At 51.9% G+C, this 15589-nt stretch overlaps 1 protein-coding gene across 1 annotated transcript; it reads right to left on the reverse strand.

The window, feature by feature from the left end:
- Positions 1 to 3221: 3221 nt before the first annotated feature.
- Positions 3222 to 7808, reverse strand: LOC100900541 (dual specificity protein kinase splA). Its single transcript, XM_029111361.1, has 7 exons — positions 7770 to 7808; positions 7166 to 7477; positions 6790 to 7078; positions 6430 to 6636; positions 5081 to 6304; positions 3944 to 4977; positions 3222 to 3842 (listed from the first exon to the last, which is right to left on the reverse strand). The coding sequence occupies exons 1-7, from the start codon at positions 7806 to 7808 to the stop codon at positions 3222 to 3224; spliced, it is 3726 nt and encodes a 1241-aa protein (XP_028967194.1).
- Between the last annotated feature and the right edge of the window lie 7781 nt (positions 7809 to 15589).

The following is a 15589-nucleotide window of genomic DNA, read 5'->3' on the forward strand; positions in this document are numbered from 1 at the left end:
CTCGAGACGCTACTGCGGATCACGGGATGTCTCCCGGTGGAGTTCTGGCTTTCCCGGGATGTCGGGCATGACTCATCAAGATGTTTCTCGGCAACCTTGCTCCCTCAGCCCACGTGCAATGTGTACGAGACCAATGTTGCCACCCAGTGCTTCATTTACTCACTCAGCTTTCTACATGCACTTCTCTTGACGAAGTTAGAATGAACTTCTGAATTGGGCTCGACCACAGAACCATGCTTCGAAAATCAGTAGCGGATCCCGGGGTAGGGGGAAAGTCGGGCCGCCCCCCCCCCCCTCCGAGGCCTACGTTTTCCTAGACGCCCACTGCTAAAGCAATTCTCAATCTGGGGGAATCTCTTAGAGAAATGCAGATGCATGATTCCTCGAGCACAGCCCGCGGAGGAGCTCAACGGAACATTCTAGACACCGAATAGCATTGGGAGCCTTCTATGAACTGATGAAGGAAGATCATTCATTGTGAGTGCTTCCGTCATAAGCATTAGGTAGGTATTCCTGCGGGACGGTTCCAGTAGCGTCCCCAGCCGTTCCGAAGTCCGCTCTCCAGTTCCCAAAAAGAGTCGGTGCCGCCACTGTAGATAGGTTTCCGCGTGAGGAGTGGTACGTCTCCACAACGACGGCGTCGCGACGCCGACGCCTTTCGAGAGAAGCACTTCAGTGAATCTTCGTTCATGATCTGATGTCCAATCAGAATTGCTCAGAAAGCTCCCGCTGCCTGCCAGGGATGGATATCGCGGCTCGAATCGGTTCGGGCACCAAAGAGTCGCTCCGAAGATTTGCTGGAGCGCGAGGTCGATTCGGAGAGGTGCCCTCAAGGATTGAAATCCTAACGAATCTTGTAGATTCCTTCTTAGGCCTCATCACGGGAATCAATGCCTCGAGCATGTTCATGATATTCGTTTTCGTTTCCGTATCATTGACTAGATAATTGTGGTAGTTTCGTGGAAATGCGCTCATTTTTAACAGACGCCTCAGAAGCACACTCCGATACCCGACAGCAATTGGTTCGAGTGCGATTCCGAAATTCGCTCTCGCTCGAGCCCCGGAGCTCGTCTCACCCGCGCGGCGGTTTGGCGCGCACGTATATTTTTGGCCTGTCGCGAGTAAGAGCATTACAAGAACAGACGGACGGAACCCGAGCCCCAGACTGCACTTTGAGGATTCCCAGGGAGTGCGCGAGAGGACGCGCGGTGGAATTCGGAGCTCTCCTATCTGGGAATCAATAAGCCGAGCTATCCTTCGAATCTCTCAAACCAAGATTGAGCTCGGGCTGCTATATCATGCTATGCTTCCATTATATTATATCACCAGCGAAATCGATTCGCTTTGATGAAACAGATTCTATTGATAGCTGACTAAGGAACTGAGCCCCGGAACCTATTGGAGGGATGTATCGTTCCCCTTCGCCCAGCCTTCCGCGTCCTGGTTGAATACATCAAATCGATGTTATGAATCCTCATGGACTCATCACTCGGGAATCCTCTGGCATTGTAATCCCCGAGCGCCGAATTTCCCGACGACACCCGGGGATTCATTGAGGCGATAAAGGGACTCTAAGCGTACTTCCAGCAGAGCTCCAGCATCTTGTCCCTGTCGAAGACGGATCAGGTCAACTGTGTGAGTCCAGATGGGGAGAGGGTATGTGAGGAATCCAATTCACTTCAGAAATGAGAAGTCTACGGGACATCTGTCAGCGTGGACATCCGAGTATCTTAGGTCCTGCGTGATTGGATCTTGTAAAGAACCACCGGGCGTGAATTTGGCGAGAGTTGAACCGTTTCTGTTCCCGGGGAGATCGGGATAAGACTTTGGTTGAGGTGGTATCCGAGCGGCGAGACTTCGGAGAATAAATGATTGGAGCAAACGATGACTACGCAGTCCGGCGATCCGAATTACATTGTTCAGCAGCGTACCGTGCCTCCGTGATGCCACGGGTTGACGTCCTCGATGCCAAGACCCTGAAACACAATTCGATGCCTCCCTTGGATACAATTTTTTTCATGCCTTTCGCTTTCAATTCTCATGTCGAAGAACTTCTCGATGAAGCTCCATATCAGGCTATTCTTAATTTTTTCGATGTGGTTTGATGCCCGGGCCGGAGCGCACTCAGCGCCTTTCCCACGGCATGCTGTGCGCCTGCACTACATAAAGTGAGACCTCACTACAAAGAACCTTTGGGGGACCCGAAATTTTGCTAGTTTAACTGTTATTTCGCTGTGAGGAATAATATCTAGCACTGCCTTTCTGGATATACTGTCAAAGAGCTTGCGGAGAATTATTCGTCAGATTGAGTTTTCTGCTGTAGTAGATTTCGTTGCAACGTGGTTTCACTGTATCATCGTCCAAGTCACTTCCGAACGAAGTCATCTGCGTCTCCTGCGGCGAGCCCGGTGTGCAGGGTTACATCGCGCCTGGAGCATCAAGAGTGTCTGTTTGCTGTCAAGGACGCAGACTCCGGGATTTCCTTTCGTGAGGAATTTATCTCAAGGAATGGTCTAACGAAGGAAATGCTGTTACTCCGCGACAATTGTTTATTCTTCCGGCTCCTTTCAATAAATATATCTTTCAAAGTAATCTGTCAAACTCCCGTCGATAAATGTGTGTTTACTCTGAACATCTAATATACAGACAGTGTTCGATGAAGTTGCGGGATTTGTTTCTGGCTGTGGCCAGGTCGCGACCAACTCACAGAGTTAGCACCGCGGGTCAATCTGGATCTGTCTCATGCTTTGCAGTGCCCATCCCTGTTCTCCATCCATGGGCTCGGACTAATTAAGTGCTAAGACTTGGAGAGTTACTGGGAAATTCACTCGGTCGAGTCTAGACACTCTCTCGACCATAAAGTATATCCAAGCATGAGCACAAGTGAATTGTCACTGAAAAATCGTCTGTCAGGAGTCTTCAGCACAACATGGTCAATCAGCTGGCTGATCTACCTATATTTATAGATACACGTCATTGGGATCCAGTTTGCGCTCGGTTTTGGGAGTTTCAAAGCTCAATGGACGAGCAGCGAACGTAATTTGTACAGTTATCTCAGAGAGTTCTATCTCGCCTTGACGCTCAGCTGTTGCTCAGTATCTGATGTTATCGCGTTATATTTACATTAATGAATTTTCAGTCGGATTCCAGTTGGCATCCGATCAGTCAGAAGGAGGAACCAGCAGAGGCCGAGCAGGGGCGATACAGAGCAAATCCTCCTTTTACGACTTGATCGACGCCGGCGTCGGAGCTGAACTGACTACTACAGCACCCAGACCCTTAGCCGGATGGGACGGCGGGGGGGATTTCGGCTGTGAAGTGGATAGAAGTGCACTCTTGTTGTTATTGTTATTTGTGGCCGTGGAAGCCTGGGCAGGTCGTGGCGCGATCGGGCGGTTTGGCAACGCCGCGATCGGAATGTGAGGTTTTCTATTCCCCTGCGTCGGGAGTTGGACCTGGCTCGCGTTCGGCAAAGAGTTCGGTGGAGAACCTGGAGTCATTGAGAGCTTGCGATTCAAAGGTTGCACCGTTTTGCTGCTCGATAATACGGTCGGAGTTGTTGTCGACGAGCTGGAGCTGGTGCTGGCCGCAGACGCCTGAGAAGCGGGGGTTGGGGGTCTTGTTTTTGTGTCGACATCCTTGTGATCGGGAGGCATGAGACTGAGTAGTCTTTTCATAGGATCATAAGGTGACGACGAGCTAAGGGAGGGAGATGAGTTTGGCGGAGACGGGGTTCCACCGGATGGCGGAGACGCCGTCTTTGACTCTATGGGCGTTATTGTAACCTCCAGCGTCGCGGGCAGACTATTCGGTGCGGAGCTCTTCGTTGCGGGTGGCTTCAGCTGAAAGCAAAATTTCCGGGCATCAACGACAGTTCGAGACTACGACTCTCCGATTTGGACGAAATACGAGAGAAAATTCACGGAACGGGAAAGAAACCAACCTGAGACAACATTGAGCTTTCAGCATGAACGACACCCGTAGCCAATCGATGCGCCGGCTGTGTTGAGGCGGGCGGCATTTGAGTCGTATTGCTCTTCGGTTGAGATGTCGCTGTCATCACGACTGGTTGTATGGTAATCCCAGGCAAGGAAACGGTTGGAGCGCACGTGCTCGTCGCGGAGGCGCAAGTGCTTGCCGTAGAAGCGCTTGGGGAACTCGAAACAGCCGGTGTCACAGGTGGGAGAAGTGTCACAGTCGAGGCACTCAGAACATTCGATGCTTGAACTACGATTTGTGCAGGAGGCGTCTTGCGGGGATTGATTTTCGGAGGACGGGGCTTCGGAGCTTTCCTGTTGTTTTGTATTTGTATTTGAGGTTGTTGTTGGGACAAGTTCAATTGCTGCTGATGTTGCTGTTGTTGTTGTTGCTGCTGCTGCTGTTGTTGTTGCTGCTGCTGCTGCTGCTGCTGTTGTTGGAAGTTCAATATTTGCAAGTGTTGTTGTTGCTGAATGAAATGCTGTTGCATCAGCTGCTGCTGCAGCTGTTGCTGTTGTTGGGCAGTCATCGGACCCGTCGGCATTAGCTTCATCGGGGAGTTGTTCAGGACCAGCGTGGGCTGCTGGGATTGACCTTGCTGCTGGGAAGCTTGCAGAGACTGAACTTGATGCGTTTGCAGCTGTAACTGATGATGAGCTTGAAGCTGATGTGTCGAAGCCTGCGGCGTCTGCACCGGGGAAAGAGTCACCCCATTCGGGAGAATGAAGCTCATTTGTTGCTGTAGGCCTGCAGCTGCCGGACCTCCGATGCTTGTAACAGTCCCATTTGAGTTTTGCACAACGACGCCCTGCGCAAATGCAGGCTGGAAGTTTTGCTGCAGCATCGATTGCAGATGCTGCTGTATCAATTGCTGATTGAGGAAGGTCTGATGGAATTGATGCTGCTGCTGTTGTTGACTTTGCTGTTGAGAAGTTTGCTGTTGCGGCTGTTGCTGATGCTGCTGTTGGCTGGGATTGGCTGGCACAGCGGAGGGATTACCTGGGGAGGAATACAGTTCTCTGTCTCATTGCATATCGGGCAGAAATGACGGGGTTCGGATTCAATCGTGCGGGAGCTGATTGGTTATCTCGATGGTACTTACCAATTCTACACATGGCCATTTTATCAGCGGTCATTCCATTCGGAACGACAATCGAAAGAGGGGGCTGAGCCACACTGCTCACTATTTGAGGTAATTGCAAGTGCGATATGGAGATGTTTTGAGCCTGATTATTACTGACACTAGGTGGGGCCAAGACACTCGGCTTGGTGGCAGTGCAGCTGGTAGTCACCGTTGGGGCAGCTTTCTTCGGCACAGCAGCTGAGATATGTGGATTGACAGCGTTCGATGACATGGTCGACACCAATGAGGCTGACGATGATGAGGATGACGACGATGAGGGAGGGGATGAAGACGAGGACTGAGGTGGATTCTGACTGACGCACACGGCGACTGTAGTCACCGGGGACACGTGATCATCTGCAGCAGATGGACTTCTCGACACAGCCGGAACTGCAACGGGTTGCGCTTGAGCAGCGACGTGTGCCAGTGTGTGCAGTTGCGCATTGTGTGCATTCAGTTGGAGGGATGATTCGATCACGTCTAAGGATGAGTTCTTCTCGACTAGCGTGTTTTCAGCTTCAACGCCGCGCTTCAGAGTAGCAGGAGAGCTTTCGACCCGCGCACGCTTGGCCGTCGGAGGAGCTGTCGTATCGATGCTCTCTGTTTTCCGTTTCGCTTTCTTAGCATCGTCGTCAACTTGTTGTTGAGCCTGTGCGCCATTGGTCTCTCGAAGAAGGATCGGATTCGGGTCCAGCAGCTGCTGCTGCTGTTGGATGTATTCCACAACTTCCTGGTCGTTCTCTCCTTTGATCACAATTTTATCTCTCTTGTTATTCAGCACGTCATTCAATTGCTCTGGAGGAAGCCTCTGCTCGAGATTTCCAAACTTGTAATACAGCTTGAGAGGCTCGTTCGCTCTCCAGGCATAAATGTACGCGATGTCAACCATGCTGAAGTCATCCAGGAGGATGTCTTGCATGTAGAGGATATCGACCGTTTCCTTCTTGACAATGCCAAGTTTCGCCCTGAGGAATTTTTTCAGGCACTTGATCTTGAAAGCTCCAGGACATTCCATGAACCTTTTCCCATAGCTGATCTCTGGCTGTTTATGGGGGCGTAGGTGAAATTGCCGAACAGCCAAGTCTTTGGGGCAGTACTCTAGCAGAACTGAGATCGTGTCAGACTCGTGGAAGATCAACCTGTCCACATTGATCAAATCGCCTTTCTCCTCACTAGAAAGATTCGTGTAGTTTGGACTCTTCGCTGCAATAGGAAACGGGGTAAAATTCAGATATGGTTACCATCCTTCAGAGAACCGGCACAGCTCTTGATCCGTCAGGCGAACATCATGTACAGGGAAGGGCAATAATCAGAGGACAGAAACTCACGGGAAAGAGGTGTATTGGCGTAGAAATCTCTCCTTCGTTTCATTTCATTACGGAAAAGACTAGGAACTAGTTTGTATACGATGTCCTGGAGCGTTGAATCACTGCGAAGATATTGGTGCAGTTTGGTACCCGCGAGTTGAAACTTGCACACAGGACAGAATGGGAATTGGTTCTTGCTCAGGTGTTTGATGATGCAAGTACGACAAACTGCAAGAAAGATTTGATGTTAGTAACTTACAGCACAAGACGGTCGAGCAGTGGAAAGAATTTACGGTTCTGACGCTGGGTATCCACCGTATCTATCCGAGTCTACGTTTGGCCACAGTTTTCATAGATCTCGGCTTGCTACGGAATACTCACATGAGTGAAGACATTCCACGATTGTCGTAGCATCAACAAAGTACCCATGGCATAGAGGACACGTCAAATGATCATTGACATCAACGAGCTTCGCCTTCTTCATGGGGTAGATTGGGAGGGGCGGCGGCACAGCTTGTTCTTTGCGAGAATCCTCCTCGATCTTGGGGTTTTTCACATCCTTGTTAACCTTCTCCCGGAGCGAATCCCTGTTGATGCTGATGAGATTGTTGTCTTTTGGTGCATTTGCGGCTTCTTCACGAGGCTCCGAATGCGCCCGACGATTCTGTCTCTGCGAACGGAGCAACTTAAGCTTCGGAAGGAGCACTCTCTGAGGAGCAATCAAGAGGAATCATGTTAAGCGTGAGAGGGAACCAACCTCTCGTTTATCAGATGAGGCAGTGGGTCCGCTCTGGCGCCTGATCTCGATGGTGCATCTCCGTTTGTCCTTCTGGAATTCCTTGCGCTCTTCGCGTCGGCGCTTGAGGGCGACCACGTTGTTGTTGTCCGTTGCTGTTTCCTCTGATGGAGGTGCATCCTTGTCCTTTTCCATTGTGACGCCATTGTGATTCCCTCCATCGCTGCAGATACTGACATTGCCCGGCGCATCCTTTATGGAAGCAGGTGCCGCCGACTTTGTCTGCGATTGAAGTACACTGAGCATCTTCATCTTCTTATCAAGGATCATCTCCTGCAACAAGGATGCTTGAATGGAACGACGCGATCGGAACGCTTGCAGACTCCTACACGATTATGTCCGCTACGAAAGTAGCTCAGCATAGTGAGGCTTGGAAATTGTCAGAGTAATTATACGGATGAATTATTTCATTATGTTTCGTGGTGGAGATAATGCGAACACCGAATGATTGAACAGAGACTTTGTGGCGATTAAGAGAAAACAGGGAATAGTTCTTTGGCGATGATGGCTCTTTCCAGCTGTCTTATACACTACTTACGGCGACGAACTGATCGATAGAGCTCACCTCCCACACTTTCTCATGTAAATCCATTATTACGACCATCAGAAGCAGTCATATTCCTCAGAGACATCTTCCCTCACTGTATCTGACTCCCATCAAGAGGGCAGGCGCTGGAAATCCAAACTGCACCATCGCTAGCAGCGGGAGTCACACCACCGACGACAACAAGTCAAGCAGCAAGAGCACCGACGCAACCTGTGGTGACCGTAAATTTTCGGATTCTCCACGAGGAAACCCAAATGTGGTCGTTGGATTCGAGTATTCGAGTTTTGCTTCATCAAACTCGCAGAGCACTGGCGAGACAGCTCGCTACAACGATCCAGTAATTGGGTTCGTATTCGTTGTCACGGTGCGGCGTCAGACAGAGATCTGTTGCACTGGGACACATTCACGCTTTTCGCAGCGTCGAGCGGCATCACTGCCCTCCGATAAAACACTAGCGTGCACACGAACAGCGTCTGGACACCGGCGCGATCATCGTGAACACAGTAACAGCAACAAATCACAAACGATTTCACAAGGCTCACTGATCCGCCAGCAGCGGCGAATGAGGCAGCGACGGCGGCCAACGGTGCGGCTGCCGAATCTCAAGCTCCGCCCATCTCCCTCCCCTCCGCCTGCTGAGCTCAAAACTACCGGCAGCGGTAGCAGCGGCAACGACCATCACATAGAGTTAGAGCTGTGTATGTATGGAGGGTCGAGAAAGAGCGAGTCTCCGAGAATGAGAGAGAAAACGGCGGAATATGGGTGGATGGTAAAAGATAGAACATGGAGAGAACGAGGGAGCGATCCACCAACAGCAGCCACCGATGACAACAACGAGCGGCGCTGCCGCTGCTGTAGGGGGCGGCTGTAGAGGGAGAATTTGGAAGAAGCTCACCCCGACACAATCGTCTTCGCGGCATCAGCCAGAACGAAAGGGACACCCATTGATAGGCACGCATATATTGAAATTCGAAGCCAGAAAGTCGGAAGATTATGATTTTGGAAGCGGATGATTCATTGATTTCGACTCTCGGAATGTGAGGGGACGTTTCCAATCTGATTGATCTTGTGCCCGAAGCAAGACTTCGATGGGGTTGCATCTAGCGCGTAGAGGACCTGCCTCGCTGCCATTGTCTTGTGCCTTGCCGCAGGCGCCTTGAATGTTTATTACCGCCGAGGAATCTCTATCGGAGCTTGAAAGTCCGGAAATTCTTCCAACGCCATGTCCCATGTCGGATGGCTCCTGCTCCAGCGAGGGTAGCTTCTGCGAATTTCAGGCTTCCGGCTACCGGATTCCCCGAGGGAAGGGGGACGTTCGTGGGTCAGGAGAGTTCCTAGCTGCATTCATTGATTCTCGAAGCCCGACGTGGAGGTTTCCGCCTTCCGAAATACAGAAACGAGAAACATGAATCTCCTTGCATTCGAAACAGAAATCAGCCGCAGCAGCAGCTGTACGAACAGCAATAAACAGAAGCTCTCAGAAAACGCGACCTTGTTTCGAATCTAACTCCCCAGGCGGCGCCACGAGTCTCTCTGCTCGATAGAATTGTTGTGGTGTACTCAACAACCACCACGCGAAGGAGAAAAACCAGCGGCGGCTGCTCTCGAGCGGATGGACGCACCGTATCGCCGGCTGACGAAAGCGGCTGCCTTGGCTTGTGTTCCCTTCTTGACCGTCGGCGCCTCGATTGACCGAGTCACTGCTGACGACTTTCACTTTCGGTTCACAGTTCTTTGGGTAAGGCTGCGATCTGCGAGACATCGGAATAGCACCGCAGAAGACCGAGTTTCCGGACAGGGACGGTGCATCGATAGAGTCGATGGAGAGTCTGACTCGTATGTGGAATAATTTGAAAATTGGAGTGCGGGCGGAACACCGCGGCGAGTCAGCGAGAGTCTAGAAAAATATGCCCGATATAGATAAGCTGCAGCATTTCCCTTCGTTGGCTCCCGCGGGGCACCTGGATGTGGTTCTTGGATAAGGACGACGCCGACGACTCCAGAATCGACTCGAGCAGCGGTCCCTCCTGCGGGCTAGCTTGCCTGCTGTACAGATGCTTGGTTGGGCGCTTGCTTGCTTCTAATGGGCGGAGTCAAGCTTGCGTCATCCGCTGTCAGTTCCTCTTGGTTTTGATCTGAGGACCGAGAATCTGCGTGGGGACAGCCGCTATAGCGTATGGCGTATGGGTGAATCTCGTGAGTCGAAGGGCTAAGACATGGATACACGCAAGGGGATACCGCCGATAATCGTCCCAGGAGTGCTCGGGGAGATATCGCTGCGGTTTTCCCATTCGTGGCATTCTGAGAGCTTTCTGCTACACCTTGGTCATTTCCCGGTAGGGATATGTATCTCCGAAACAATCGTCGTCATGATCATGAAGGGTTATCGCGAAGTATCGCGGACAATGCTTCCATCTCTGGGAGGGGTTATCCAGGTGTGGAGCGAGTTTCTACGATCGGACGATTTTGGAACCGATTTTCATTATTCTGGTCCCGGCGAAACGGGATCCATCCACTACTGGATGAACATCGTGCTCTCCGACTGCGGATCCGTTCGTGGTCCGACTGCGATTTCAAACAAAGGGCCAACCCGGGCTCAAGAACCGTCGTCAGATCGTCAGTCAGGTCCGAAGCGTACTTTCGCTTCGAAGCAACCTCAAACTTGAGCAAACAAATCAACAACTGGAGACTGAGACTCGTCATCGCAGGGAGACTCGGATCGCATGTTGGTGCGCAGCGAGATAACTCTGTCTTTCTGATCGCCGCCAGATCGAGAACGATAACCGGCGTTAGCCATCATCAACGCTCCAAAATTGTCGGCAGACCCCTCCAGCAAGCAGATACGGCGGCTTGGTACCTACTACAGACTCGTGATGGAAAACGTGATTCTGAGAGAAGTTCCTCCGATGATCGCTCGATGCCAAGCTACATCGTTGGATCTGCGCCGTCCCGTCACATTCACAATGATCTGGGATACGGGAATGAGCAGACGTGTTCCCCGAACTCGAGAGATCGGCAGTAACGCGCGTCCTCCTGTGGTGTGTGGTGAGCTAAGCTCAGAGGGAAGCTATGTTGTCAGTCATATATGACAGCCATCCAAATGGTTTGAGTCTTCTGAGAGGAGTGCATGTAGAAACCGAGCAAGCGGCCGAGCGAGGCATCACCAGCGAGCCAGTCCACCCTCCCACCGGTTCATTGTGAGCAGAGCATGCGAGCATCGGAGGCTGAAGCAAAATCGGAGCACTTCTATCTCTGAGGACTCCTTTCGTCGTCGTGCGTCAGGGGAGACGAGCGAGCATCCCACGAGTCTCGGTGCTAGTCAGTCGGCTCGAGCTGGTCGGTAGATGGGGTTTCGAAGATTGCTAGAGAATTTCGAGACTCGAGACGCGCATCACCCTCGACGAAGTTCGGACGAAACTCGATCTCGGCCAGTTTTCATATAAAAATTCATCGAATGGGTACACCACGGCTCCTTCATAGAAAGAAAACGACGGACTCGTCTTCGTCTGCACAACGAGCTGGTACCCAAGATCTGCGACGCACGGACATCATATCCTCGCAAATCGAGAATCGACTCATCCATAAGGCTCTTTGAGCATCTCACCTTCTCACCGATAACGAGGGTCGGACAGCCGCCTCCTCAAGAATTTCTGCTCATGACCAGATCTCCCGTCGTGCTTCCGTCTGGAAGAGCCTGGAATTAATTGAGGGCAATTTTAGTTCCAATCGGGCTATACAAATCCGCGATCCGCGGGTCATGCAGTCCAGCTCAAAAGATTCAATACGATGCCATGCTGCGGATCACTGAACATTCCGGATTGACGGCTCAAGAGAGAGATGTTTGTACGAGAACGGAAATTGTATCTCCTCAGATGTGTGAAAATCAAGCTATCGTTTTCCATGACCGGAGGAAGTGACAAGCATCCTCCGTTCTCTATATTCCGCGTGGACCAGTAGGAATCGCTCTCCTCCCTTCAGCTCTTTCTTAGCTGCTCTCTCATCCCTACTCGACGCGGAAACGTCGTTCAATACATCTCCATCAAGGTCCACTCGGTGCCCCTGGCTCCTGTTTCCCTCTCGCTCGCCCCCTTCGCGCGCAGCCCCAAGCCGTAGCAACCTACCTACCTACCTACCGACAGCAGACCGCTACTCACTGCTCAGCTCGAATCTTTGAAACCCCTCTCAGGGTTTTGTATGCCGCGCGCCGGAGCAATCAATATATCGAGCTTTCGAGAATTCATGATCAAATCGGACAAGACTATCAAATTTCCTTTAATTCAGTATCTTCCGCGGACTCGCTGTTTGATAAGAGACCGATCGTCAAAAATGCTTGTTTGTTCAGCTGTTTCGCGACTCGCAAACGACCGCCATTGAGTTGAGCTGCGGACGCGCATCCACTGTGGCGCGGGGGACGATCGCAGGCTCATACACAGTTTATACTGAGGGTTGCCGCGAGTCGCGGCATCCTCGTCGTCGTTGTTGTAGTCGTCGTCAAGCGTAGCCGGAGCGGCTACCCCTTGAGGCGATCCCCTGATCATCACCAGCGCTGCTGGGCACGTCTGGACCAATCGGGACACGAGCCGAGAGGCACCGCGCTGCCATTGGTCGCCGTTGCCTCACTGTATGGCAGCTCTTTAGCCCAGTGGATGCGGTTTGGTGGGGTGGCTATGGTAATACTGCCAGTGGATGCTGTTATCAGAAGACCGGTAGTAGCTGCCTCGACTAAAGGCACGCCCATTTTCTATACTCACTCAGTCAGACAGCCGGCCGGCCGGCCGGCGAGCTAGCCCGGCAGCCACCCAGATGAATGGATGAATGTTATGAGTTATGATTCATAGAGTTCAAGAATGCAGAACCTTGGGTTTGGACTCCGAGAATTTCGGACAACTCGAAAATACTCCAGGGATCGAATGAAGACGTCGATGGCCTTGTTCTCGGGAATCGATTCCCTCGTTCGAGCGTGAGGTAAAAACATGAATCTCTACATGTTTTGAGATTTTCCCTGCCTCCTAAAACGCTCTACTCAGGCTGCGATGGAAGGCCTGCATCTTCGTCTCCGATGCAGATTCAAGTTCGAGGGAGTGTTCATAATCTACATGGCAAAGGTCCATGTTCGAGTCGAATGTCAGATTGCCAGACATGCGGCACGCACATAGCCGAGCTCGAATTTCGCCATGGTACAGCATCCGCGGCTGATTGTGATAGTGAAGTGAGAGCGAAATACTTGGATTATCGTAGTTCTCTGATGTCCGAGAGTAAGAACGAAAAAAACCCGTTGCCCCAGAAACAATTCAATGACCGGCAGACCGATCGGTGAGACACTCGAAGGTTTCGGCAATCCCATAAGATTCGTGATATGGAAGCGACTCGGAGTTCTGTGTCAGTTTCCCTGTAAGCTGTCAATGAGGCTGATGGACGAGCGAAAGGGAGGCTCGAGAGTTCGCCTGAAGAGCATGGTGCCTCTCTTCGTGCTTCAAGTGTGCTTGCTATTCGCTTGATCTCAGCTCGGAAGACAACGCGCGGCGTAGCTGGCTTGCTTCACGCGCTACAAGGGTTGGGATCTTCAGCAACGCCGCGCCGCGGCGACCCCGCTCGCGAACATATTCGCAGCGGTAGCTAGTCCCCTCGGGGGTTGGATTCGAGATTCAACGAAGCCGACTTGAGTGATTCTGTTAAGAGTAGGAAGGCTCTCTGGTAGGATCATCTATTGCCTCGCACACGGTTCCGAAATGGAATATCATGGCCATGATCGATAGCCCTCGCTGCCCAAAAAATTCTGGAAGCCGAGACGCTCACCCCTTGATAGGGATGCCGACCCAAAACTCCCTCACCCCGGATACCGGTAGAAAACGTCCTTCCGGTATCTTGACGTGATCAGATTGATGCCTGCATCCTCTGACTCCAATGCCTTCCCACCTCTGAGAGATTTCTCCTCTGACTAACACCTAACCGGAGATTATTCCGAGCTCATTTACCTACAAAGAAAAATACCGCACCGAGAGGCATCCTCAGTCACGGAAACTGATCCCCTGGCTCCCCGCGAGCTCTTCGGGGGAAGTCAGGGATCCGATGCTTGCGCAGTGGACCTTGGGGAGTTCAAGCTCCTCCGATAATAAGGCGAAGCCTGATGAATTTTTCTCAGCACGAGCCTGACCATGATAACGAATCATGGTGCTGCAGAAGAATGATAACTCGGGAAATCACTCATCGAGATCCCACATACTCCGGGTAATTATACCAGCTGCCGTCGACTTACGGCGAGAAGGGGGCGTTGATGCGTCACCGGGTCACTTACGCTGGGAATTTCGCGTCGCGGATGCTACCATCACTACGACCGCCGCAGCTGAAGAGACAGTCATCTTGAACGGACTCAGAAAGGACTAGATTTTTTCTCCTTCACTGAACGAGCCACAGGATCGAAACAATGACTGGGAGGCCGCAGGAGCTCGCTCATCGGCCATGAGCAGATCCCTTGCGGATACGGGGAGCATACATGAAAAATCCTCTCGCCTCGAGATCGAGGCGGAACTCCCATAGTCAGACATCGTCTGCGAAGTACGCGCGCTCTCGGGGAGATCTCCCAATGCGCTCATCCTGGTTCTGCAGGGATTCCATTTACGGGATAGCAAGGAAATCCGAGTCTTCCTCTCGCCCAGTTCTTGACATCATTGTCGGCATGAGGCTGTATTTGTAATCGTCGCCGCTTGCTTGTCTCTTTCAAAACACCTCCAACGAACCGGGCGAGCGACCGGCTATCCAAACAGCCTACAATCCGGCCACACACTTAAGCGACTCTGCGCAATGCATTGGGGTGAGCGACCGACGGGATAAGCAGACGTTGTGTGGAAACTGCACTTCGAAGAAGGTCCCAGACCGGATGGTCAGAACTTCGCGAAGAGCACGGACCAAGTCACAGATATGCGCTCGCGTGTGAGAGCACCTCTGCGCGGAAGAGCCAGTGGAGCCAGTGCATTGTCAGACGCGGCCAGTGAGCAGCTTCCGGGAGCACTTGCGTTAGCAAGAGTTCGTGAAACTCTTTCGCTCATTTTGAAAAACATTCGCTGGCACATGGCAATATGCTCTCGTTCCTTCAGACCATTCTCCCCGTCCGATCAGCGTGCAAAAGGCAACGAGGGAAATGTAGTGGAGACATGTCGTTCTTGGGATGGGCTTGCTCACAAGCTTTTGCATACATCGCAGGTCGGATCAGAGACGCGACTTCCCCGTAGGAATGCTGGAATTCATGCTCCTATGCACTCATCGAGGCATAGTCCTCCGTGGCATACGATCGGTCCGCGGCTTCCGACCTGAGATACAGAGGACGACGCACCGGAGCCACTCCAGCCTTCACCGGGAAGACAAAGGAGGACAAATTAAAGGACAGATCGGATTCTGATCGATGAAGGAATCCCCAAGCGAATCCCAACTTGACGAGATTTGCTCCGGGAGCAAACTTCAGACGAATTCGGATGGACACCTTCCCAACCGATTCCCGGCTATCAAATACCGGGTGTCTCAAGTCAGGCGATGGAATCCCCTGACTTCCGCTCTGTAGTTTATCCATCATTCTGTCGGACGGATTCGCCGACCTACTTTTCCAAGATTTTGAGCGGTCCGAGCAGAGAGCGTGAGATGGCCCCCTGAACGACCCGCTTCGAGGACTGAGAACGGGTTCAATCTCACTGCAGTCCCATGCCTGACGATTTGCACGGAGCCTCTCCGCTGAGGAGATATGCTCGGCTCTGGAATTCGAATTCTGACGCGACGAAAGTCCATCGAAGGGTTCATCGAGTCTCGGCTCCTCGAGATTTCGGCGAGGCATCCAAAAAGATTCAGCC

The sequence above is a fragment of the Galendromus occidentalis genome, unplaced genomic scaffold (genome assembly GCF_000255335.2).
Source record: "Galendromus occidentalis unplaced genomic scaffold, Mocc_1.1 scf7180000077436, whole genome shotgun sequence".
Classification (NCBI taxonomy): Eukaryota; Metazoa; Arthropoda; class Arachnida; order Mesostigmata; family Phytoseiidae; genus Galendromus; species Galendromus occidentalis.